Below are 27,203 nucleotides of genomic sequence, written 5' to 3' on the forward strand. Positions count from 1 at the left end.
GCTCCTCCTGGATCTGACTCCCTAGTTCTCCCTGTTTTCTCCCAGTGTTTATCACAGCTGTCTGTTGACTGAGCTAGTGAAACCAGAGCACATTACTGACTGCCACCCAACGTTGCGCTCCTCACTTAAACAGCAGAGAGCTTCCTAAGCACAGCTAACATATGGGAGTAGTGGATTTGCTAATAGCTGATAAATAGTGTACCCTCCCCACAGCACAGCCCACCCCCCCCCACCCCACCCCACCCCACCCCATCTCACTCCGCCCATTTATCCCACTCCTCCCCTGAACCCCTCCTGCCTAAATGGCCATTGTTTGACGTGATTTGAAGCTGATAGTTACGATCAGCTATTCAACCGCGTGAGGCGCCACCGCGAAGCCCCGGCCAGTCTTCCCTTAGTCTGGTACAGAAGAGGCCATTCAGCCCATCGCGGCTGTGCCAGCTCTTTGAAATTGCTATCCAATTAGTCCCACTCCCCTCAACTTCTCCCCTCATAGCCTTAAAAAAGGTTCACCTTCTCAAGTATTTATCCATTCCCTTTTGTCAGTTCTTACTGAGCCTGCCTCCGCCGCTCCTTCAAGCAGTGAATTCGAGATCACAGTAGCTCACTGCGCTAAATCATTTCACCTCACCTCCCCCTGGGGATCTTTCGCTAATCTTCCTAAGTCCTGCGTCCTCCAGTGACCCATCCTCCTGCCACCCGAAACACTTCCTCCTTATTCACTCCGTCAAAAACCCTCATGATATTCGACGCCTCAATTAAATCTCCTCCAAGGAGAGCGACTCACCCCAGTTTTCCTGCTCTCTCTGCATGGCTGAAGCCCCTCCCTCATTCCTGGTCCCCCTTCCAGCGAACCCCCCTCTGCGCCCTGTCCGAGGGCTTGGCATCTTTCCCGAGAAGTCGATCCCCGGAATGCGGGGTCCCCAACACGGCTCTGGAAAATAAAAGGATAAACTTCTGCCTGGGGCAAATATGGTCGAGAGGGGTGGGGGGGGGGGAAGCAGCAAGTTGTGTGTGTTGGGGGGGTGGAGGGGGGGAGGGAGAGAGGGGGGTTGTTGGGGGGTGGGGGGGGTACGGTGGTGGTGGTGGTGGTGGGGGGGAGGGAGAGAGGGGGGTTGTTGGGGGGTGGGGGGGGTACGGTGGTGGTGGTGGGGGGTGGTGGGAGGGAGAGAGGGGGGTTGTTGGGGGGTGGGGGGGCTACGGTGGTGGTGGTGGTGGGGGGAGGGAGGGAGGGGGGTTGTTGGGGGGTGGGGGGGGGTACGGTGGTGGTGGTGGGGGGGGGGAGGGAGAGAGGGGGGTTGTTGGGGGGTGGGGGGGGGTACGGTGGTGGTGGTGGGGGGGGGGAGGGAGAGAGGGGGGTTGTTGGGGGGTGGGGGGGGGCTACGGTGGTGGTGGTGGGGGGGGGAGGGAGAGAGGGGGGTTGTTGGGGGGTGGGGGGGCTACGGTGGTGGTGGTGGTGGGGGAGGGAGGGAGAGAGGGGGGTTGTTGGGGGGTGGGGGGGGTACGGTGGTGGTGGTGGGGGGGGGGGAGGGAGGGAGGGGGGTTGTTGGGGGGGTGGGGGGGGTACGGTGGTGGTGGTGGGGGGGGGAGGGAGGGAGGGGGGTTGTTGGGGGGTGGGGGGGGTACGGTGGTGGTGGTGGTGGGAGGGAGGGAGAGAGGGGGGTTGTTGGGGGGTGGGGGGGGTACGGTGGTGGTGGTGGTGGGAGGGAGGGAGAGAGGGGGGTTGTTGGGGGGTGGGGGGGGGTACGGTGGTGGTGGTGGTGGGGGAGGAGGGAGAGAGGGGGGTTGTTGGGGGGTGGGGGGGTACGGTGGTGGTGGTGGTGGGGGAGGGAGGGAGAGAGGGGGGTTGTTGGGGGGTGGGGGGGGTACGGTGGTGGTGGTGGGGGAGGAGGGAGAGAGGGGGGTTGTTGGGGGGTGGGGGGGGTACGGTGGTGGTGGTGGGGGTGGGAGGGAGAGAGGGGGCTTGTTGTGGGGTGGGGGGGGGTACGGTGGTGGTGGTGGTGGGGGAGGAGGGAGAGAGGGGGGTTGTTGGGGGGTGGGGGGGGGTACGGTGGTGGTGGTGGGGGTGGGAGGGAGGGAGGGGGGTTGTTGGGGGGGTGGGGGGGGTACGGTGGTGGTGGTGGTGGGGGTGGGGGAGGAGGGAGAGAGGGGGGTTGTTGGGGGGGTGGGGGGGGTACAGTGGTGGTGGTGGTGGTGGTGGTGGTGGGAGGGAGGGAGGGGGGTTGTTGGGGGGTGGGGGGGGTAACGGTGGTGGTGGTGGTGGGGGAGGAGGGAGAGAGGGGGTTGTTGGGGGGTGGGGGGGGTACGGTGGTGGGGGTGGTGGTGGAGGGGGGAGGGAGGGGGGTTGTTGGGGGGGTGGGGGGGGTACGGTGGTGGTGGTGGTGGTGGTGGGAGGGAGGGAGGGGGGTTGTTGGGGGGTGGGGGGGTACGGTGGTGGTGGTGGTGGGGGAGGAGGGAGAGAGGGGGGTTGTTGGGGGGTGGGGGGGGTACGGTGGTGGTGGTGGGGGTGGGAGGGAGGGAGGGGGGTTGTTGGGGGGGTGGGGGGGGTACGGTGGTGGTGGTGGTGGGGGAGGGAGAGAGGGGGGTTGTTGGGGGGTGGGGGGGGTACGGTGGTGGTGGTGGGGGTGGGAGGGAGGGAGGGGGGTTGTTGGGGGGGTGGGGTGGGTACGGTGGTGGTGGTGGTGGGGGAGGAGGGAGAGAGGGGGGTTGTTGGGGGGGTTGTTGGGGGGTACGGTGGTGGTGGTGGTGGGGGTGGGGGGGGAGGGAGGGAGGGGGGTTGTTGGGGGGGTGGGGGGGGTACGGTGGTGGTGGTGGTGGTGGGGGAGGGAGAGAGGGGGGTTGTTGGGGGGGTGGGGGGGGTACGGTGGTGGTGGTGGTGGGGGTGGAGGGAGGGAGGGGGGGTTGTTGGGGGGTGGGGAGGGGAGGCAAGGGCAAGGTGGGCTAATTTACGTGCGACAGGACGTGGCTGTCGCATTCCACCTGCAGGAGCTTGTCCTGACGGGAGTGTGAAGGGGGTTCTCATGGTTGAATTGGCCAGTGACTGACTGCTTCACGCAGCACCGATCTCATTAACTTCATTCCAGTCGCTTGGCGGAGGGGCCGATTCAATCGGGACCAACCACCCCCCCCCACCCACCTCCCCCTGCCCAGCTGGCAGCTGCTGAAGCTGATCGTGTCGCCGCTCTCTGTTGGCGACAGGTTCGGGTTACGGATCACATCAAACGCTATTTGTTGTCTTTCTGCAGCCAGTCAGAATGTGGCAACTTTGGGATCTTTTCAGGCCCCACTGGGCAGGTTGGCAGTGCCTTCCCCTCCCTTGCTCTCTCTCTCTCTCTCTCTCTCTCTCACTATCACACACGCAGACAGACACTGGTGTCCAGCGTGACTCTGCGCAGCAGTGTAAACCAGGAAACGGCGAGTCAGCAGCCCGCCCCAAGCTTCTTATGTCCGGGGAATCGCACTGAGTGGACAAAACTGGGGAAAAGTGAGGTCACTCACTTTGGACCTCAGCAAGTTAGGTCAGAGAACTTCCTAAATGGAGAGAGGCTGGCGAGTATGAAGGGGCAGAGACCTAGAGGCTGAAGCAGAGTATTCACAAAGGCTGGTGCACAGGTGCAAAAACATCATTAAAAAGATGATGAATTTTTCTCTCTGGTGATGGTGGGGGGAGGGGCAGTGGAAGTTTTGTTACACTGACATGAAGCTCTGGTTAGACCCCATTTAGGAAACGGTGTTCAGTTCTAGATGCCACATCTCAGGAAGGATATATTGGTCTTGGAGTGGGTGTAGCATAGATTCATCAGGATTACATTAGACAAAGAACACAGAAACAGACCCTTTATTAATATTCATAAGCAGTTTGTAATCATTATTTATGTTTATGAATAAGATGCAAATGATTGATAATTTAATTAACTCAACCTGACAATATCTGACCTATGGAATTTAATGCAGAGAACAGAGTGCAGAGAGCAGAGTGCAGAGAGCAGTGGACCTTTCATTGTTATTCTGGGAGTTAGGGAGACCTGAATTTTGCAACGTGTTGTAATTATTTGTAAACGGAAATGTTCACAACTGTGCAAGTCTCTGTAACTATTTCATGGATTATGATTAATTTTTTTTGTATCATCATCACATGGCACTGCCACCATGAAGGTGTTTTAATAAACCCATCCACTCACCCAACCAGCCCATTCCAGCATTGATGCTCCACTTGATGCTGCAGTCCTGGGTGAGCGCAGCTCCCCCAACACTCAAGAAGCTTGACACCATCTAGGACAAAGCAGCCCCGCTTGATTGGCACCACATCCACAAACATTCTCTCCCTCCACCACTGACACACAGTAGCAGCAGTGTGTACCATCTACAAGATGCACTGCAGAAACTCACCAAGGCTCCTTCGACAGCATCTTCCAAACCCACGACCACCACCATCTAGAAGGACAAGGGCAGCAGATGGATGGGAACACCACCACCTGCAAGTTCCCCTCCAAGTCACCCACCAGCCTGACTTGGAAATATATCGGCCGTTCCTTCACTGTCGCTGGGTCAAAATCCTGGAACTCCCTCCCTAACAGCACTGTGGGCGTACCTACACCACATGGACTGCAGCGGTTCAAGAAGGCAGCTCACCACCACCTTCTCAAGGGGCAACGAGGAATGGGCGATAAATGCTGGCCCAGCCAACAAAGCCCACATCCTGTGAATTAATTTTAAAAACTCAAATTATATTGGTCTTAAAGGGTTAAATTATAGAAACATAGGACTTCAGAGCAGGACTAGGCCATTTGGCCCCTCACTCCTGCTCTGTCACTCAATAAGATCATGGCTGATCTGATTGTGGTCTCAACTCTACTTTCCTGTCTGCCCCCCACCGTCACCCACCCTCCCCCCCCACCCCTACCCACCACCGCCCCCAAAACCCTTGATTCCCTTGTCAATCAAAAATCTATCGAACTTAAGCCTTGAAGATAAGGACAGGTTCCATATTCTGGGCTGGTATTCCTAGGTATAGAAGATTAAAGGGTGATCAAACTGAGACGTTGAAGATTAATTAACAGATTTGATGGCGTCGAGAAAGAGAAACTACTTCCTCTGGTGGGTGAGGGGGAGTCCAGGACATAACATTAATATTACGGATAGGCCTTTCAGCGGTGACCTAAGGAAAAACTTCTTCACACAAAATGAAATCTGGAACTCTCTCCTCAAATGCTGTTGAGACTTGGAGGTCAATTGGAACTATCAAGACTGAGACTGGCTAAGATTTTAGTCAGGTAAGAATGTTAAAAGATACGAAACCAAAGTGGGTAAATGGAGTTAAGGTACAGATCAGCCACGGTTAAACTGAATGACAGGCTCAAGGGACAGAATGACCTTCCCCCTGTTGCGATGTTGCTATGAACATGTAACTGTTTAGTGTGTATTAATGCTCCCCTCTCCCTTTAGAGCCTGAAGCTCAGAATATGATCTGGCTGAGTTTAATTTCCTGTGGTACTCAGTATTAACCAGCAGATGGGGATGGTGTGACGGATGAGCTTCTTTCTTTCATTTCGCAGACACTGCCTCCATCTGCTGGCAGTTGTTTAGTATTACACAGACTTGAAGTTACTTTAAGGACCTGTCTCCTATTTTACAGTGGGATGCTGGGTGGAAGCATTGGACCTATTGAGTGGCTAATTAATGGCCGTTTCAGGGCCACTTTCCACCCCCAGCCTTGCTTTACCCACGTCAGGTGGGTAGCCCAGCAGCTTTTACAGCAAAGGCTGGTGTCAGGTAAGGGGGATGGGTGAGGTGCAACCTGCTCTGAACTCCAGAGAATATGTGCCCAATTTATTCAATCTCTCTTCACAGGAACTCCCTTTCATCTCAGGAATCAATCCAGTGAACCTTTGTTGCACCCTCTCTAAGGTACATATATCCTTCCTGAGATAGAGACCAAAGCTCTGCACAGTTTTCCAGGTGTGGTCTCACCAAAGCCCTATGTAATTACAGCAAGACTTCCTTACTCTTATACACTAACTCCCTTTCAGTAAAGGCTACCAGACCTTTTGCTTTCCTAATTGCTTGCTGTACCTGCATGTTAACTTGCTGTGATTCATGGAAAAGGATATCTAGATCCCTCTGAATGCCATTTGCTGGTCTCTCACCTTCTAAAAAAAATTTGCTTTTCAAATCTTCCTTCCAAAGTGGGTAATTTCACAGTTCCATACATTATGCTCTAACTGCCATCACCTTGTTCAATCACTTAACCTGTCTACGTTTCTTTGCAGCCTCCAAATCCTCCTCAAGCTTGTTTTCCCACCTAGCTTTCTATCATCAGCAAACTTCAGAGGTCTGCAGCATCACAGATGCCAGTCTTCAGCCAATTCGATTCACTCCAAGTGATATCAAGAAATGGCTGAAGGCACTGGATACTGCAAAGGCTATGGGCCCTGACAACATTCCGGCCATAGTACTGAAGACTTGTGCTCCAGAACTTGCCGCGCCCCTAGCCAAGCTGTTCCAGTACAGCTACAACTCTGGCGCTTGTGGAAAATTGCCCAGGTATGTCCTGTGCACAAAAAGCAGGACAATTCAACTCAGCCAATTACCGCTCCATCAGTCCATTCTCGATCATCAGTAAATGATGAAAGGGGTCATCAACAGTGCTATCAAGTGGTACTTGCTTAGCAATAACCTGCTCACTGATGCCCAGTTCGGGTTCTGCCAGGGTCACTCAGCTTCTGACCTCATTACAGCCTTGGTTCAAACATGGACAAAAGATCTGAACTCCCGAGGTGAGGTGAGAGTGACTGCCCTTGACGACAAGGCAGCATTTGACCGAGTGTGGCATCAAGGAGCCCAAGCAAAACTGGAGTCAAAGAGAATTAGGGGGAAACTCTCCAGTCGGGTTGGAGTCATACCTAGCACAAAGGAAGATGGTTGTGGTTGTTGAAGGTCAATCACCTCAGTTCCAGGACATCGCTGCAGGAGTTCCTCAGGTTAGTGTCCTAGGCCTAACCATCTTCAGCTGCTTCATCAATGACCTTCCTTCCATCATAAGGTCAGAAGTGGGGATGTTCACTGATGATTGCACAATGTTCAGCACCATTTGCAACTCCACAGATACTGAAGCAGTCCATGTCCAAATGCAGCAAGACCTGGACAATATCCAGGCTTGGGCTGCCAAGTGGCAAGTAACATTCGTGCCAAACAAGTGCCAGGCAATGACCATCAAGAGAGAATCTAACCATTGCCCCTTGATGTTCAATGACATTACCATCACTGAATCCCCCACTTTCAACATCCTGGGGGTTATCATTGACCAGAAACTGAACTGGAGTAGCCATATAAATACTGTGGTTACAAGAGCAGTCAGAGGCTAGGAATTGTGCGACGGGTAACTCACCTCCTGACTCCCCAAAGCCTGTCCACCATCTACAAGACACAAGTCAGGAGTGTGATGGAATACTGCCCACTTGACTGGATGCGTGCAGCTCCCACAATACTCAAGACACTATCTAGGACAAAGCAGCCCGCTTGATTGGCACCACATCCACAAACATTCACTCCCTTCACCACCAACGCACAGTAGCAGCAGTGTGTACCATCTACAAGATGCACTGAAGGAATTCACCAAGACTCCTTAGACAGCACCTTCCAAACCCACGACCATTACCATCTAGAAGGACAAGGGCAGCAGATAGATGGGAACACCACCACCTGCAGGTTCTCCTTCAAGTCACTCACCATCCTGACTTCGAAATATATTGCCGTTCCTTCACTGTCGCTGGGTCAAAATCCTGGAACTCCCTCCCTAACAGCACTGTGGGTGTACCTACACCACATGGACTGCAGCGGTTCAAGAAGGCAGATTGCCATCACCTTCTCAAGGGCAACTAGGGATGGACAATAAACGTCGCCCAGCCAACGATGCCCACATCCCGTGAATGAATAAAGAAAGCTTGGAGATATTGAGCTCTGTCTTTTTGTCTATATCATTAATATGGATTGTAAACAGCTGAGTCCCAGTACTGACCCTTGCGGTACTCCACATGAAAATGACCTGTTTATTCCTACTCTCAATCCATACTAAATCATTATGCCCAATCCCAAAGGATCTAATATTGTGTAACAATTTCCTGCAAGGCAACTTATCGAGTGCATTCTGAAAATTCAAATATGCTACATCCAGTGGTTTCCCCCGTGCCTACCCTCGAACAGCTCTAACAGATTTGGCAAACACAGTTTTCCTTTCATCAGTCCATCTTGATTGAGATTTCAATGGCTTGCTGGTCCTGCTGCAGGGTGGGGGAAACTTCCACAGAGGTGCTGGGAAAATTCCTGCCTCGACTTTATAAAGAAATAATGGAGATGGGATTCTCATCCACTCAGTTACTGTGAATGCTTTCGAACATTCCTGGGGAGGTGAGGGATTCTATGTTACAATTGGTCTTGTTTATATCACTTCAAATCTTTCTGTTTCTCTAATTGCTGCCCTTTGTAAAAGTGAATGGATTTGAGAATCGTGCTCTGCTTTGATGCCCCGGTTTAACTATTTCGGCTCATAGCTGGACTATTTGTTGGTTAGAAGGTGTCGCTTATGGAAAGGCACCCCAGGAGCAGTTAAAAAGAACTCCAGGATAAGGTTGTATATCAGTTTTAGTGCAGTGATTTGAGGAGTTGGAGTTTCAACTCAGCAAAGAAACACCAATCGTCATAGGATGTTGCTCTCTAACTCAGAAATAACAGACAGTCCCTAACTCACAAGTGAGGGACACTCCCTAACTCACAAATGAGGGAAACTCCCTAACTTTCAAACAAGTACTGGCTCCTAACTCTCAAATGATGGATGTTCCATTGCTCACACATTGGAGATGCTCACTCTTATAAAATACCTGTTAAAGAGAAAGCAGGAGTGTTGAAAATAAGATAGGGAAGCTGCAATTACAACAACCCACAGAGAATCAGCAACAGCAAGTATGAGAAGAGCACCTTTGTGACAAGGCTGGGTGGGAACAGTTGCATAAATAAATGTGCAAGGCATAGGAAATAAAACAAAGACACGTCGCTGAAGCTTTTCACCTTGCACTCATCAGGACAAACACAAGAAGGCCAAATTTCAAACAATCACAACAATTTACACTACAGAAGAAAAGGGTGCTGACTGGTTGACAAGTTGAAATTTGGCGTTCTTGTGTTTGGCCTGTTGAGTGTAAGACGAAAAGCTTCAGCAACGTGTCTCTTTTCAGCAACAGTCAACTGTCTGAAATAAAACAAGTGAGTTAGAGTCTCAAATTCAGCTTAAAGTACATGAGGTCGTTGCCAATGTAGAGATCCATCTGCAAGCTGAACCGTGGCTGGGAGTTTTAACATTCCAGCCTATAGGATATTCCAGTAAGGCCGGGAAATTGGGAAAGATGGAGGAGTAACATAATTGACAGCCATGGAGAGGAGGCATTTCAATCAGAGTAACAGGAAGTGCACTTTCGAGTGCAACAGCTCAAAGTGAATTTATGGAATGCATTCAGGACAGGTTCCTGGAACAATACCTTTAAAACTGACAAAGGAACAGGCCAAACTAGATTCAGTGATGAGTAACGAACCAGAGTGAGTTAATAACATGATGGTAAGTGACCATTCTGGTGAATAACGAACATAATACGATTTGAGTTTGACAGTTGATTTGAGAAGGCAGAAGGGAAAGTCACAGGGTTTTAAAAATAGACAAGGCAAACTTCAAAGGATTGAGAAATAAACTGACCACAGGAAACTGGGCTGTTAATGGATAATCCTACACACAGGGAGGTAATCAAAGAAGTGTGTTGCACAATACAAATCCAGCAACAACAACTTGTATTTATGTAGCACCTTTAACACAATAAATGTCTTCAGGCATGTCACAGGGACGTTATAAAGCAAAATTTGCCACTAAACCAACTTTTTTTTTTATTCATTTACTGGATGTGGGCTTCACTGGCTGGGCCAGCATTTATTATCCATCCCTAGTTGCCCTTGAAAAGGTGGTATTGAGCTATAGGTACACCCACAGTGCTGTTAAGAAGGGAGTTCCTGGATTTTGACCCAGCGACAGTGAAGGAACGGCCGATATATTTCCAAGTCAGGATGGTGAGCGACTTGGAGGGGAACTTCCAGGTGGTGGTGTTCCCATCCATCTGCTGCCCTTGTCCTTCTAGATGGTAGTGGTCGTGGGTTTGGAAGGGTCTGAGGAGCCTTGGAGAGTTCCTGCAGTGCATCTTGTAGACACTGCTGCTACTGTGCATCGGTGGTGCAGCGAGTGATTGTTTTGTGGAAGTGGTGCCAATCAAGTGAGCTGCTTTGCCCTGGACGGTGTCCAGCTTCTTGGGTGTTGTTGGAGCTGCACTCAACCAGGCAAGTGTAATATATTTGGATTTCAAAAGGCTGTCAATAAGATGCCATACAAGAAGCTAATAAGCAAGGTAAGAGCTCATGGGGTGTGATGATATGTTAGCATGGATAGAGGATTGATTTACAGACAGGAAGCAGAGAGTTGGCATAAATGGGGCATTTTCAAGTTGGCCAGCAGTGAATGGTGCAGCAGGCAATTAGGAAGGCCAATGGTATGTTAGCCTTTATCGCAAGAGGATTTAAGTACAGGAGTAGTGAAGCCTTGCTTCAATTGTATAGAATCTTGGTTACACCAGACCCTGGGTGGGGGGAGGGGGGGCTGAATATTCTGGCTTGTGGGGGGTGGGGGAGTGGAGCGGGCGGGTACAGACCCGATCGCTGCCCATGATCGGGTCTGTGCCACCATTTTTCGCAGGTGGGCCAATTAAGGCCCGGCTGGGTGAAGGGCAATGGAGGTGACACAAGTCTGGAGGGTAGGCCATCAGGGCAGACCAGGCCGGAGGGTAGGCCATTGGGGCAGGCCAGGCCGGAGGGTAGGCCATTGGGGCAGACCAGACCGGAGGGTAGGCCATTGGGGCAGGCCAGGCTGGAGGGTAGGTCATCGGGGCAGGCCAGGCTGGAGGGTAGGTCATCGGGGCAGGCCAGGCCGGAGGGTAGGTCATCGGGGCAGGCCAGGCCGGAAGGTAGGCCATCGGGGCAGGCCAGGCCGGAGGTTAAGGTGGGGTGGGCCGGTGCGCCCCTCGTTTTTCCAATGACTGCCTTGCTGCCCTCCTCAAGGAGGTGGGAACACGGTGGGATTTCCTGGTTCCCCAGGACGGGAGGAGGAGGCCCCCCCACATGATGAAACGTGCCTGGGAGGAGATGGCAGAGGTGGTGAGCTCTCGTGACGTGGTGCGGCGCACCTGGATCCAGTGTCGCAAGCGCTTCCATGACTTGCTGTGCTCTGGCAGGGTGAGGACAATGTTGGCATTGGTCACTTAACCCAACAGTTTGGCTTTCCCCACTGCTACATACCCCCCACCAATAGCCCAACAGGTCTGAGTGTAGTGGCTGCATTGAATCATTGACAAGATGTGTCCTTCGCTGGGTGGGCCAGCAGATATTGCCCATGCTGAGGTCACCCTGAGAGGGTGGTGAAGGGATGGGTTCTGCCCCCGCAGCATGTGGTACACTGAGATCCTCATGACTGGTTTGGGGGCAACCTGGAGGAGCTGCACCTAGGCGCAGTGCTGGAACTCCAGGACATGTCAAAGTCAGGGTGATGACACGCTGGGAGGGGAGTTTCAAGGTGGCATGGCACCGATCGATCTGCTGCCCTCTGCGCTCCACGTGTTTGCACCTCCTGGCTATGGAAGGTTATACCATGTGGTGCCTAATGTGATGTAGGCAGCATATGGCCGGGGTGGGGGGGGGGGGGGAGGAGAGATGAGGGGGTGGGGAGCAGGCCTAGTATTTTTGTGTGAGTGTTTGACAGCAGCAGAGTGAGGAGGCACTGGAGCCCTGATATGTCCCACTCTGGTTGGGGTGGGCCGTCCGTGAAGAGTTTCCATGTACAATTTGCACTAATCAATGCTCGTCTCTCCTTTTCAGGAGAAGAATGTTCATACTGCTGCAGAGTGTGGGAGGACTGATGGTGGCCAGGCACAGTTAGCCATTCTCAGCCGGTTTGAGCAGGAGGCCCTGGATCTGGAGAGGCGCCATGCGCCTAGGTCCACCGGTGTCAGTGAGGCTGGGGTACCACGGCCAGGTATGTATGTCCAGCGGTGAGGTCAGCATTGTTCTCACAACAGCCATGGCAGTGCAGAATGTTCAGTGATTGAAGTTTGCAACATGGCTTAACCATTGCTTATGGAAGGATGAGCGCATAATGATCTGGGGGCAGGGATGCACATTGTCATTGTCTCCACATTAACTGATCCAATGTCCTTGTTCTTCCTTTCAGCATCATTAGAACAGGGCTGGGAGGAGGAGCAGCAGAGGCTCCCTATCACACCTGAGGGCCCTGAAGTCTCACCAATGTCACACCATCTCCGCCAGGCAGGCACCAGCACAGATACTACCACCTCGGTGGGAATTAGAACATTAGCTAGTGTCCCGGGGCACAGCGGTGAGGGCACTTCACAGTTGCTGGAGGAGCTGGCAGAGACAGAGAGTGCCCATGGCGCCAGCTGTTGGAGGGCTGCAGGGGCCCAGGCACATACTCAGTCGGTGCCTCATGATGTACCTCTGGTGTCCTCTGTGATACAGCAGGGGCAGGAAATGCGGCCGGGTGTGCGGGAGCATCTGGGGGAGATACATGAGGCTATGCTTGGCTTGGTCTCCGTGGTGGAGGAGTCCACATGGACGATCGCCAAAACAATGAGCCACATATGCGAGCACCATATGCGAGAGACTGGCGACTCTCGTGGAGAGGCTCCTCCAGGAGACCCATCTGGGCTTCCTGGGGATGCTCGGATCAGTAAGCCCTCATATCGGCACTGACCTCAGCTGGTCAGTACTAGGGTGGGAGATGGTCTGGGCACCAAGTTTCCCAGCTCGGTGCCCATCCAGCCATGGTGAGCAGGGAGGTCCGAAACAACCTCACGTCGACGCAGCAGCTGCCTGTCATCTCCGCGGGCACCTCTCAGGGCGCTCCGGATGAGGGTGGCAGCTCCTCCACCCCTCTCCTAGCGACCGGATCGTCCGGTGAGGCTGCAATGACTGGGGAGATGCCAGCTGTGGAACTGGCAGATTCCTTCCAGGAGGGGCCAGCACAGGCTCCTCAGGCCAGAGGACGGCCGCCAGGGTCTTTGGGGCCCACAGGACAGCAGAATGGGCAGGCTGTCTCAGGTGCCAGTCCCAGCGATGGGGCAGCACCAAGACGTAGCACCCGGAAACATAAACATAAGGCACCTGAGGCACACCACGGGTTTATCACTGGTGCTTTTGTGTTGGCCCGAGATGAGGTCTTTATAATTTGCTTTGAATTGGAACACCCTTGTCATTTTTTAGGCTTAAGTTTCTTTGCCTGCGATATTAAATTCAGACATGTGACCATGGCTGAGGGTGCCTCTTTTCTTCTGCATGTGCGTAGTTTCCAAAAATGTTACCAGTGCTTTGTAGAAAATTCAGCTTTATTAACAAGGCCCTTAGTTACTGTTCCTAACCTGGCAGATTTGGCACTTAGGTATCGAGTATGGAGCCTACTACCCAGGCTTGTCCTGGAGGTCTAACTGTGGTGTGCTAGTTGAAGGATCGTTGGGTTAAAGCCTCCCAGGTGGCCCTGCCTCCCTGCAGCATGCCTGGACCAGCATCTACCCCCTCAGCATTTCCCTGTGCGTGCTCATCCTTGGACTCTCTGCTGGACTCATCCAGCTGCAGCCGCTGTGTTGACATTTTCATCGTCCACTGCGACCCCCCTTTCTAACATAAGATTGTGGAGAGTGCAGCATGCAACCACTATCACCGACACATGATCTCCTATAGTAGCGCTGCTCAGCTTCTGTTCTTGGATGGTGGAGAGGCATCATGAGACACCTTCTGAGTGGAGAGCCCTTGTCACCCAGCAGCCATCCATCCAATCGGGCTGGAGCACTGAAGAGCCCCGGCATCTGGGAGTGTCAGGATGTCAGATGTTAGGCGTCGTGGGAGCTGCATGGGTACCTTGTGCAGGCTTGCAGAATCAGCATCCTGTGTTCACACACTATCTGCACGTTCATGGAGTGGAAGCCCTTCCTGTTGACAAAGGCACCGGGCTCACCTGCTGGTGCCTTGATGGCCACGTGTGTAGAGTCTATAGCACCCTAGACATGGGGGAAGCCAGCAATAGCTGTGAAGCCTCTGGCTCACTGTGTCTGACCTGCTGGGTCCCAATGTTAGTGAATGAAGGTCAATGCAAGCCTGGACAGAGCATCTGTAACCTGCTTGACACAAGTGTGGACAGTTGATTGGGAGACACCACAAAGATCACCCACCGAGCCCTGGAAGGAGCCAGCGGCATAGAAGTTGAGGGCAGCTGTGACTTTTGGATCCACTGGCATGGAGTGTCCACCCACACAGTTAGCAGAGATCTCAGGCCCAATCATCTGACAGATATAGTTGACTGTCCCCCTTGAGAGTCGGAGCCTCCTTCGGCACTGCACCTCATATTGAGGTAGCTGCTTCGCCGCCTATGTACCCTGGCAGCAGGATAGTGGCATCTTCTGTGGCCCCTTCCGTGTGCTTGCACCTGTCCTCCCAAAGGTGGCTCCCCTGGAGGCTGAATGTGCGCTCCTCCCCCTTCAAGCCCTCCCTTCCTCCTCAGAGGAGGTGCCTCCAGTGGACAGTTTAGCTCCCATTCCCTGGTTTAGGGAAGGTTTCCTGAAACCTTCAGGCCCAAAAAAAGATTCCTCACTGCAGAGTGTTGACCTGAAGGTTAAGAGTCCAGACCAAGCAGCAGGTATGCTTTTCTAAGTATTGCAGATCACACACGCAAGTATCAATAACTTTGAAAAATCAATACTTGACAGTGCACACTCGCGACCCCACTGAGCCCTCTTATCCCACCCGGGGATGAAGTTTATACAAATGTGTCCAAGCCGCCTGTCCGTTGCACCCATGTGCCAACCCGAAGATTGCACGGGCGCTGAAAAATCAGCGTCGATTGGTGAGTCAAGGGCGTCAAGTGGACCATTCATTAATGGCGGGCGTGCATTGGACATCATCAAGCTCCTGCCCAACAAAATATCGTGTTGGCGCGTGGTGACGTGGGGATGCTCGCTCGAGGTCACCACGCATCATTTTACGTGTGGATGTGCGGGGCCCAGCTCCACAAACCAACGGGAAAATTCGGCCCCGACAGTAGTTTGTGTAGTTTTGGTCCCCTTACCTTAGCAAAGACATTATTGCCATAGAGGGACTGCAACATAGGTTCACCAGACTTGTTCCTGGGGATGGTGGGACTGTCCTGAGAACAGTGATTGGGGAAACTGGGCCTGTATTTTCTAGAGTTTCAAAGAATGTGAGGTGATTTCATTGAAACCTACAAAATACTTAAAGGGATAGACAGGATAGATGCAAGGTAAGATGTTTCCCCTGGTTGGGGAGTCTAGAACCAGGGGCTACAATTAAAAATAAGGGGGAAGCCACTTAGGACTGAGGTGAGGAGAAATTTTTTTATTCAGAGATTTGTGAAATTTTGGAATTTTCAACCCCAGAGAGCTGTGGAAGCTCAGTCATTGAGTGTGTTTAAGGTAGAGATTGGCAGATTTCTAAATACCAATGTTGTAAAGGAAGATGGGGATAGTGTGGGAAAAAGGCATTGAAGTGAATGATCATACTGAATGGCAGAGCAGACTCGATGGGCTGAATGGTCTACTCCCTGCTCCCATGTTCCTTTAGTGGAATGCCACAAGGATCAGTGCTGGGGCCTCAGCTATTTACAATCTATATTAATAACTGAGACAACGGGTAATGTATCCAAGTTTTGGTGACGATACAAAACTGGGTGGGAATGCAAGTTGTGAGGAGGACATGGGGAGGCTGAAGCGAGATAGAGACAGGTTAAGTGAGTGGGCAACATGATGGCAGACGGAGTAAAATGTGGAAAAGTGTGAGGTTATTCACTTTGGGATTAAGAATGGAAAAGCAGGATACTTTTTAAAAGGCATGAAAATCACAGCTGTTGATGTTCAGAGGGATCGGATATACCTGCACAAGGAACACAGAAAATTAGCATTCAGGTACAGCATGAAATTAGGAAGGCACGTGGTATGTTGGTGTTTAGTGTAAGGGGATTAAGTTATTGGAATAAACAAGCCTTGGACCACACCTGGAGTACTGTGTGCAGTGTTGCACTTCCTATTTAAGGAAGGATATACACACATTGGAGGCAGTGCAGCAAAGGTTCACTAGATTGGTTCCTGGGATGAGAGGGTTGTCCTATGGTGAGGCTGAGTAAATCGGACCTATACCCCCTGGAGTTTAGAAGAATGTGAGAGAGAATTGCAGGACGCAAGGAGGTGGAGGACCGAAGCTCCCTTTTGTTCTGCCCAGATGCCTAAATTCCTGTCTTACTTGGTAATTAATGTCCCTTCCACAAAACTGCAGGGATGTTTTTTGAGAAGACAGTGGACGGGAAATCAGAGACATTATGAGTGTCTTGGGCTACAGGAAGATATAGACAGGATGGTCTAATGGGCAGATAAGTGGCAGATAGAATTTAACCCTGAAAAGTGCGAGGTGATACACTTTGGAAGGAGTAATTTGACAAGGAAGTATTCAATGAACGGCATTACACTAGGAAGTTCTGAGGAACAAACGGACTTTGGCGTGTGTGTCCATAGATCTCTGAAGGCGGAGGGGCATGTTAGTGGGGTGGTGAAAAAGGGATATGGGACACTTGCCTTTATCAGTCGAGGCATAGATTACAAAAGTAGGGAGGTCATGTTGGAGTTGTATAGAACCTTGGTGAGGCCACAGCTGGAGTACTGTGTGCAGTTCTGGTCGCCACGTTATAGGAAAGATGTGATTGCACTGGAGGGAGTGCAGAGGAGATTCACCAGGATGTTGCCTGGGATAAAACATTTAAGTTATGAAGAGAGGTTAGATAGACTTGGGTTGTTTTTGTTTGAGCAGAGAAGATTGAGGGGCGACCTGATCGAGGTGTACAAGATTATGAGAGGCATGGACAGGGTGGATAGGGAGCAGCTGTTCCCATAAGTCCATAAGACATAGGAGCAGATATTAGGCCATTTGGCCCATCGAGTCTGCTCCGCCATTCAATCATGGCTGATAAGTTTCTCAACCCCATTCTCCCGCCTTCTCCCCGTAACCTTTGATCCCCTTACCAATCAAGAACCTATCTATCTCCGTCTTAAATACACTCAATGACCTGGCCTCCACAGCCTTCTGTGGCAATGAATTCCATAGATCCACTACTCTCTGGCTAAAGAAGTTTCTCCTCATCTTTGTTCTAAAAGGTCTTCCCTTTACTGAGGCTGTGCCCTCGGGTCCTAGTCTCTCCTACTAATGGAAACATCTTCCCCATGTCCACTCTATCCAGGCCTTTCAGTATTCTGTAAGTTTCAATCAGATCCCCCCTCATCCTTCTAAACCCAATCGAGTATAGACCCAGAGTCCTCAAACGTTCCTCATATGTTAAGCCTTTCATTTCTGGGATCATTCCCGTGAACCTCCTCTGGACCCTCTCCAAGGCCAGCACATCCTTCCTGAGATACAGGGCCCAAAATTGCTCACAATATTCTAAATGTGGTCTGACCAGAGCCTTATAAAGCCTCAGCAGCACATCCCTGTCAATATAATCTGGCTCGTAGATGCTGTAGATTCAAACGTTTCCCATTATAAACCAGATGAGGGAGAACAGCAATATCACACTTTTCCAAGCTCGGCCAATTTTATTGAAAGCCAGATTGTTGCTCTCATCATTTGGGGTGCATGAAACCAGTGATATCATCACAAAAAAGAGTGTAAAGCTTCCAGAAACAATCAGATAAATTGGGATCAAGTATTGCTTGATACAAGAAACCAGATAGACAGTGCATTTGCCTTCCTAACTATCGACTCAACCTGCAAATTAACCTTAAGAGAATCCTGGATTGGGATTCCCAAGTCCCTTTGCATTCCAGATTTCTGAATTCTCTCCCCATTTAGAAAATAGTTCATGCCTCTATTCTTCCTACCAAAGTGCATGACCCCACACTTCCCTACATTCTATTCCATCTGCCACTTCTTTGCCCATTCTCCTAACCTGTCTAAATCCTTCTGCAGCCTTCCCGCCTCCTCAATACCACCTGCCCCTCCATCTATATTTGTATCATCTGCAAACTTAGCCAGGATGCCCTCAGTTCCTTCATCTAGATCATTAATGTTTAAAGTGAAAAGTTGTGGTCCCAACACTGACCATTGCAGAACTCCATCAGTCATCGGCCGCCATCCTGAGAAGGACCCCCTTATCCCCACTCTCTGCCTCCTGCCAGACAGCCAATCTTCTATCCATGCTAGTACCTTGCCTCCAACACCATGGGCTCTTATCTTACTGAGCAGCCTCCTGTGCAGCACCTTGTCAAAGGCCTTCTGGAAGTCCAAGTAGATAACATCCATTGGCTCTCCTTTGTCTAACCTGCTCGTTACCTCCTCAAAGAATTCTAACAGATTTGTCAGGCATGACCTCCCCTTGATGAAACCATGCTGACTTTGCCCTATTTTACCAAGCACTTCCAAGTATTCTGAAATCCCATCCTTAATAATGGACTCTAAAATCTTACCAACGACCGAGATCAGGCTAATCGGCCTGTAATTTCCCGTCTTTTGCCTCACTCCCTTCTTAAATAGGGGGGTTACATTAGCGATTTTCCAGTCCTCTGGGACCCTCCCTGACTCCAGTGATACCTGAAAGATCACCACTAATGCCTCCACTATCTCTTCCGCTCTCTCTTTCAGAACTCTGGGGTGTAATCCATCTGGTCCAGGTGATTTATCCACTTTCAGTTTTCCTAACACCTTCTCCTTGGTAATGGCCACCATACTCACCTCTGCCCCCCCGACTCTCTTGAATTTTAGGGATGTTACTTGTGTCTTCCTCCCTGAATACTGACACAAAGTACCTATTTAGTTCCTCCGCCATTTCTTTGTACGCCATTATTACTTCTCCAGCATCATTTTCCAGCGGCCCAATGTCCACTTTTGCCTCTCTCTTAACCCTTTATGTATCTAAAAAAACTATTGCAATCTTCTTTTATATTACTGGCTAGTTTACCCTCATATTTAATCTTCTCCCTCCTTATTTCTATTTTAGTTGTCCTCTGTTGGTCTTTGTAGGCTTCCCAATCCCCTGGTTTCCCCACTGTTCTTCGCCACATTGTATGCTTTCTCTTTAGCTTTTATGCTGTCCCTGACTTCCCTTGTCAGCCATGGTTGCCTCATCCTCCCTTTAGTATGCTTCTTCTTCCTAGGGATGAATTTTTGCTGTGTCTCCCAAATTACTCCCAGAAACTCCTGCCATTGACGTTCCACTGTCTTTCCTGCTAGGCTCATCTCCCAGTCAATTCTGGCCAGCTCCTCCCTCATGCCTCTGTAGTTAGCTTTATTCAACTGTAATACCATTACACCTGATTCCAGCTTTTTCCTCTCAAATTGCAGGGTAAATTCTATCATATTACGGTCACTTCCTCTTAAGGGTTCCTTCACCTTAAGCCCCCTTATCAAATCTGTGTCATTACACATCACTAAATCTAGAATTGCCTGTTCCCTAGTGGGCTCCACCACAAGCTGCTCCAAAAAGCCATCTCGTAGACATTCCACAAATTCCTTTTCTTGGGATCCATTACCAACTTGATTTTCCCAGTCTACCTGCATATTGAAATCCCCCATGATCACTGTAACTTAGTTGAAGGGTCAGTCACAAGGGGACATAAGTTCAAGGTGAGGGGCAGGAGGTTTAGGGGGGAGGTTGGTGACGGCCTGGAATGTGCTGCCTGGCAGGGTGGTGGAGGCGGGTTGCCTCACATCCTTTAAAAAGTACCACCTGTTGAGCACTTGGCACGTCATAACATTCAAGGCTATGAGCCAAGTGCTGGCAAATGGAATTAGGTAGGTAGGTCAGGTGTTTCTCACGTGTCAGTGCAGACTCGATGGGCCGAAGGGCCTCTTCTGCACTGTATGATTCTGTGGATTGTAAGACACTCTCATTCCTGACTTGTGAGGAGTTAAGTGAAAAACAAAGGTAGTTACAGAATGGGGACTGCATCCCAAACATCAGGAGTGACATCCCTTTGACTCAGCAGCACTTTTTTTTATTAGATGCTCTTAAACATACGAAACCGACCCCGTTGTTCCGTTTGTTGTGTCTTCGGCTTTGTCCTGAGGCCAGTGCTTGATGACATGTTTGCTTGATAAATCCACACAATCAAAGTAGTTCAAGTTTAACTTGGCAGCCAGTCTCATCCCTAACTTTTCAAGCTTCTGAAAAAAGAAACAATTGTTATCACCTGTTGAGATTTGTTTTTTTTAAGAAATGAACTTGACTTGACTTTGAAAAAATTGGATCCTCTTGATTACATTCAGAGGCCACTGGCTCCTGCTAGCTAGGGTAGGCACCAGATTCTCCAAATGCCTTGCCCAATTGAGCTGGCGAGCTGACCAACCACATGAAGGCCCATCAAGGCTAACCTCAAACCTGACCACCCAGTGCCCATCAAGGCTGCTTCAGATGAGGTCAACCAATGTTTAGTCAACAAGAGCATTATTGTATTACGCGACTACCAGGGATGGCAGAAGGTGAACTAGATGGACCTTAGTCCTTTTTGTCCAGCATTTCCTATGTTCCAATGAAGCGAGAATGTGGACCATGTTTAAAGGGTGATGTAGAACAAAAACAAAAATACCTGGAAAAACTCAGCAGGTCTGACAGCATCTGCGGAGAGGGATCCAGTAGACGTTTCGAGTCCATATGACCCTTCATCAGAACTAAGACATATAGAAATGAGATGAAATATAAGTTGGTAGAAGGGGGTGGGACAGGAGAGCTGGACAGAGGGCCCCCTATCCGGCTCTCCTGTCCCACCCCTTATATTTCATCTCATTTCTATATGTCTTAGTTCTGATGAAGGGTCATACGGACTCGAAACGTCAACTGTATCCCTCTCCGCAGATGCTGTCGGACCTGCTGAGTTTTTCTAGGTATTTTTGTTTTTGTTCTAGATTTCCAGCATCCGCAGTACTTTGCTTTTATTTAAAGGGTGATGTGTTTGAAGTAATGGAGCGAGAAAGAGATCTTGAGTTTTTGTAGTTAAATCAGCAGACATTACCTGTTCAACTCACCAAAGGTTCGAACCTGATCTGCTGTAACCAGCTGACTCAATGAGGGCAGATTTCTGTATGACACTTCACAACTTTTGGTGTATATTTACCTCACTGAAATAAAAATAAAAGTTACCTCTGGATTGGTGGAGAACTTGATGCCAGTCAGACTTAGTACTTCAATGTAAGTGCCATTCAGGATTAGCTTGTAGTAAAACTTTCCCTGTCCTGGAAAAGGCCATTGGAGAAGTTCAACAATTATGTTTAAAAAATCAAGAAACATGTCATACAGAGCTGAGTTTTTCCAGCATTTTCTGTTTTAATTTCAGATCTCCAGCATCTGCAGTATTTGGCACATTAAGCACACTCCTTCCACAGCTCAGGTTCTTGATCTTGGGCACAACTTCAGCCATCCACCAACTCAACCATGGGCTCAACCCCGTTCATCAACCTTTACCCACAGTCACTATACAATCTGGCCCAACATAGACTCTACCTCCTCCATCAACCTTCACCCACAGTCACTATACAATCTGGCCTGCCATAGTCTCTACCTCATCCATCAACCTTCACCCACAGTCACTGTACAATCCAGTCTATTATGGCGGATGAAGGAAAATGTGATGTAAGTTATCCAAAATGTTGTTGTCCTAGCTGCCCTTTGAGGTACAGTAGGTGCCAGCAGCTGGCTTCAAGACCCATGGTTAACTGTATTTGAATTGAGTATTTAATTGTGTCCAGATGGTGGCATTAACTTGTGCTCCTATAATGTAGGAACATAGAAACATAGAAAATAGAAGCAGGAGTAGATCTTTCGGCCCTTCGAGCCTGCTCCGCCATTCAATATGATCATGGCTGATCCTCTGGCTCAATGCCATACCCCCGCTCTCTCTCCATACTCCTTGACACCTTTAGAGCCTAGAAATCAATCTATTTCCTAGTTACATCCTCAAAAAACTCCAGTAGGTTTGTCAAATATGATTTCCCTTTCATAAATCCATGTTGACTTTGTCTAATCCCGTTGATATTTTCTAAATCTCCTGTTATCACATCTTTTATAATAGACTCTAGCATTTTCCCTACCACTGATATTCGGTTAACCAGTCTGTAATTCCCTGTTTTATCCCTTCCCTCCTTTTTTAAATAGTGGGGTTACATTTGCCACCCTCCAATCTGCTGGAACTGTTCCAGAGTCTACAGAATTTTGGAAGATGACAACCAACACATCCACTATTTCCATGTAGATTATCAGACCCCGGGGGATTTATTGGCTTCCAGTCACACTAATTTCTCCAGTGCTGCTTTTTTTAAGCAATACTAATTTCCTTCAATTCCTCCTTCTCACTAGACCCTTAGTTCCCTAGTATTTCTGGGAAGGTATTTGTGGCTTCCTCCAAAAAGGCAGAACGAAAGTAGTTGTTTAATTGCTCTGCCATCTCCTGGTTCTCTATTGGAAATGCTCCTGTTTCAGACTGTAAGGAACCTACATTTGTCTTCACCAATCTTTCTTTTCTTACATATAGAAGCTTTTACAGTCCTCTTTTATGTTCCTTGCAAGTTTACTCTCATACTCTATTTTTCCCTTCCTAATGAATCTCTTGGTCCTCCTTTGCTGAATTCTAAACTGTTCCCAATCTTCAGGTTTGCTACTTTTTCTAGCAACTTTATATGACTCCTCTTTGGATCTAATACTGTTCTTAATTTCTTTTGTTGGCCATAGTTGGGCCACTTTTCCTGTTGTGTTTTTGCACCAGCAAGAAATATATAACTGTTGCAATGCATACATTCATTGTCATTGCCTATCCACTATATTAGTCATTGCCTATCCACTGTCATGCCTTTTAATGAAGTTCTCCAATCTATCTTAGTCAACTCACGCTCATATCTTCGTAGTTTCCCTTGTTTAGGTTTTGGACCCTAGTTTCAGGTTGGATTACTTCACTTTCCAACCTAAGGGAGAACAGACTGCAATTGTGTTTAACAGTTCCGAAGAAGAGTCATATTGGACTCAAAACATTAACCGTTTCTCTCTCCACAGACACTGCTATACCTGCTGAGTTTTTCCAGCATTTTCTGTATTAATTTTAGATCTTCAGCTTCTGCAGTATTTTGCTTTTATTATACTGAAATTGTGGTTGTTTGTGGTGCATGCTTGTGATTTGTATCTCTGTTAATAAAAGTTTATGAAGTGTGTAAATATTAGTCTCCTGTTCTATCTTTCATCAGTGATTAGGCAGGGAGCCAGGAGGGCTAACTATGTGCTCCAACCACAAGTTTAGCCAAGACAATACCGTTTTACTTCCATGCACTAATTTTAGCTTAAAATTCACATAATGTGGGTCCTTCTTGTGTATATATTTAACTAACAAAAATCTTTCATCATTCCATCATTCAGTGACCAAGGAATTAAAGCAGCCACAATGATCAAAATAAACACTTGCACACTCTGTTTTCTGGCTTACCACTTTGCCAACAAACACACAGAGAAACTTAAAAGTTCACATGCGCAAGCTTTGGGAACGAGATCACACATACAATGACAGTGTCTATTTTTTATTTAATAATCACGAGTGCAATTTTTTCTTCTGGATTCACAATTATTCACATCAGGATGCCAGATTAATCTGGTCTAGAGTCTCAATTATAGACACCTAAGTTCCAAATGAACAACATCTGTATTCTCAGTTGGTCACATATGGATTCCCAACTAACCTATTGTGGAGTTCTGTTTATCCACACCTCGATTGCCAATTATCCACAGCTGGATTCTCAATCAAAATATCTGGATTCTCAATTAGTCATTCCTGGAATTCCCAATTAACCACATCTGGCTTCTTTATATGCTTATTCTAGATTCCCTATTATCCACACAAGGATTCTCAATTAGCCACAATGTGACTGGTAGCCGATGCACAGGTCAATACTTTCCTCGTAGCTGGAGGGAGCTCGAGTTACTGTGGCAACATATATTATTGCATGCATGTTGTAGTCTGGAGCTATGCATAGTGATGGTAGAGGCTCCAGTGCTCTTTTCATCACATGGCTGACCAGGAATCTCTCCCGCTCTTACTGCCTGCCATTGGCATGTGTTGGAAGGATTGACAGGTCGATACTCAACCTCTTAGGCCGCGATATGAACACATCTTCCTTGGCCAACAAGTCTTGGGGCAGGACTTGAAGCTAGAGCTTCTGGCTCAGAGGCAGGGATGTTACCTCCTCCTTGGAGGAGACACATATTGGGCATCTTAAAGGTGCATGACTGATCTGTATAAACAGGTGGCTGAGTGGTCTGTCTTTTTTCTTGGACAAGGTGTGTTTGCTGAGCCAAGCACTGTGCTGCGTCAGAGATGTGAAATCTGGTGCTTCGTTTCACCCACCAGATTTTTGGGTCATGAGCCTGATGTAGATTTCATCCAGGGTGCCCTTGTGCTGAAGGTAATGGTGGATGTAGAACTCATATGCATCCTCATTCAAGTCAATGATGAGAGTTCGCCTGCCTATGGATGTGATAATGAGCCATAAGCCCACCAGAATCAGGAACATGAAGAATCCAGCAAACTGCATGCTGTCCTGGGTATCAGAAGCAGAGAAGGTGAGGGTTGGGGAAGGGAAGAAGGAAGGAAGAACAGTTTAATTCATTTTTTTACAAGTTTAAAGCCTTTATTAAAAACATGCCCTCTGATGTTGAATGTACAGGACAGAAACAAGCCATTCGGCCCATTGAGTGTGTGCCGGTGCTTATGCTCCACATGAGCCTCCTGTCATCCCTACTTTATCTAACCCCATTACCACATCAACAACAATCTCAACTTGTATTCATATAGCACCTTTAAGGTAGGAAAACAACCCAAGGCGCTACACAGGAGTATAATCAAATAAAAACGTGAAACCAAGTCATGTAAGATATTAGGACAGGTGAGGTAGGTTTGAAGGAGCGTCTCAAAGAAAGGTGAAGAGGTTTAAAGGGAGGGAATTTCAGAAATTAGGGCAAACGAATATACAAACATATGAATTATGAGCAGGGGTAGGCCATTCAGCCTCTGGAGTGCACTCCGCCATTCAATAAGATCATGGCTGATCTGACTGCGGCTTCAACTTGAATTTCCTGTCTAACCCCGAATAACCTTTGGCTCCCTTGTCAATCAAGAATCTATCTCTGCCTTAAAAATATTCAATGAACCATCCTCCATTACACAAGAGAATTCCACAGACTCATGACCCGCTGAGAGAAAAAAATTCTCCTCATCTCCGTGTTAAATGGGAGACCCTTTATTTTTAAACTGTGTCCCCTGGTTGTAGTCTCTCCCAAAAGGGGAAACATCCTTTCAGCATTCTCCCTGTCGAGTCCCCTCAGGGTCTTACATGCTTCAATAAGATCACCCCTCATTCTTCTAAACTCCAATGGACTCAGCCCAACCTGTCCGATCTTTCCTCATAGGATAACTGCCTCATCCCAGCAATCAGTTAAGTGAATCTTCTCTGAACTGCTTTTAACAAAATTATGTCATTTCTTAAATAAGGAGCTCAAAACTGTACACAGTACTCTAGACGTGGTCTCACCAATACATATTCCATTCCCCTTACAATAAACAACAGCATTCCATTTGCTTTCCCAATCTCTTGCCGCACCTGCACACTAACTTTTTCTGATTCAGGACACCAAGATCTCTCTGTGTCTTAGAGTTCTGCAATCTCTCCCCATTTTAATAACTTGCTGCTTTTTTACTCTTCCTGCCAAAGTGGACTAGTTCCTATTTTCCCACATTATACTCCAAACGTGCAGCGATAAAAATTTATTTCAATGGCCTTTTTAATGGCCTTAATAGCCCTTTTAATGGCTGGCAGGCGCGCTGTCAAATCCAGGGCACCCTCCCGCCAATCGAGATATCCCGCGTCATTCTACGTTTGGTTGGGTCGAGTGTGCACCCACCCGATGAGCTAAAAACTCTGACCCCTGGGGAACTCCACTACAAACCTTCTTCTGGCCTGAAAAATACCCCTTAACCATTACTCTCTGTTTCCTATCCCTCAGCCAATTTTGTATCCACGGTGCTACTGTCCCTTTTATTCCATGACCCATAACTTTCCTCACAAGTCTGTCGTGTGACACTGTATTGAACGTCTTTTGGAAGTTCATATACACCACATCAATGACCTCATCAACCATCTGTTACCTCTTCAAAAAACTCCAGCAAGTTCATTAGACATGATTTTCCTTTAACAAATCCATGCTGACTCTTCCACATTTTTCCATGTGACTATTAATTCCATCCCGAATAATTGTTTCTAGAAGTTTCCCCACCACCAAAGCTAAACTGTAATTGCAGGGCAGATCTTTACAAGGCTTTTTGAACAAGGGTGTATTGTTTGCAATTCTCCAATCCTCTGGCACCTCCCTCGAATCCAGGGAACATTGAAAGATTATTGCCAGTGCCTCTGCAATTTCTGCTCTCACTTCCTTCAATATTCTTGGATGCATCTCCCCAGCTCCCGGTGCCTTATCAACTTTAAGTACCAACAGCTTATCCAACACCTCCTCCTTATCAATTTTAAACCCTTCTAGTGACTGAGTTTCTTCCTCTGTCACCGTGGCCTTTGCCTCATAGGTAAAGACAGCTGCAAAGTATTCATTTAACACCTCAGCCATGCCTCTTGCCTCTGTATGTAAATCCCCTTTTTACCACCCATATACTATTGTTTTCCTACAGAATACTTTGGGATTTCCTGTTATGTTAGCTGCTAGTCTTTTTTCACAATTTCTCTTTGCTTCTCATATTTGCTTTTTCACATCCCTTCTGAACCTTCTGTATTTAGCTTGATTCTCAATTGTATTTACCTGTTGTAAGCACACTTTTTTTTCTTTAACTTAATTTCTATCTCCTTTGTCATCCAGGGAGCTCTGGATTTGTTTGTCCTACCCTTCCCTTTTGAGGGGATATACCTTGACTGTGCCCAAACCATCTCTTCTTTGAAGGTAGCCCATTATATAGCTACTGTTTATCCCGCCAACCTTTGGTTCCAATCTATCCGGCTCAGCTCTGCTCTTGCCCCATTGAAGT

At 48.7% G+C, this 27,203-nt stretch overlaps 1 protein-coding gene across 4 annotated transcripts in view; it reads right to left on the reverse strand.

Annotated features, from left to right (window-relative positions):
• Positions 1 to 27,203, reverse strand: part of LOC121276468 (transmembrane protein 249-like) — a 98,922-nt gene that overhangs the window by 636 nt on the left and 71,083 nt on the right. For 2 of the 4 annotated variants that reach the window (XM_041184905.1, XM_041184904.1), the window contains 4 exons: positions 24,522 to 24,714; positions 21,281 to 21,372; positions 20,171 to 20,307; positions 788 to 934 (listed from right to left, as the gene is read on the reverse strand). In XM_041184905.1, coding sequence (XP_041040839.1) covers positions 829 to 934; positions 20,171 to 20,307; positions 21,281 to 21,372; positions 24,522 to 24,708 — 522 coding nt within the window. In that variant the 5' untranslated portion in view covers positions 24,709 to 24,714 and the 3' untranslated portion in view covers positions 788 to 828. Of the gene's footprint in view, positions 1 to 787; positions 935 to 20,116; positions 20,308 to 21,280; positions 21,373 to 24,521; positions 24,715 to 27,203 lie in introns of those variants that run through there. The other 2 variants (XM_041184906.1, XM_041184907.1) reach the window with 2 other exon arrangements.

The sequence above is a fragment of the Carcharodon carcharias genome, chromosome 3, assembly GCF_017639515.1.
Source record: "Carcharodon carcharias isolate sCarCar2 chromosome 3, sCarCar2.pri, whole genome shotgun sequence".
Lineage (NCBI taxonomy): Eukaryota > Metazoa > Chordata > Chondrichthyes > Lamniformes > Lamnidae > Carcharodon > Carcharodon carcharias.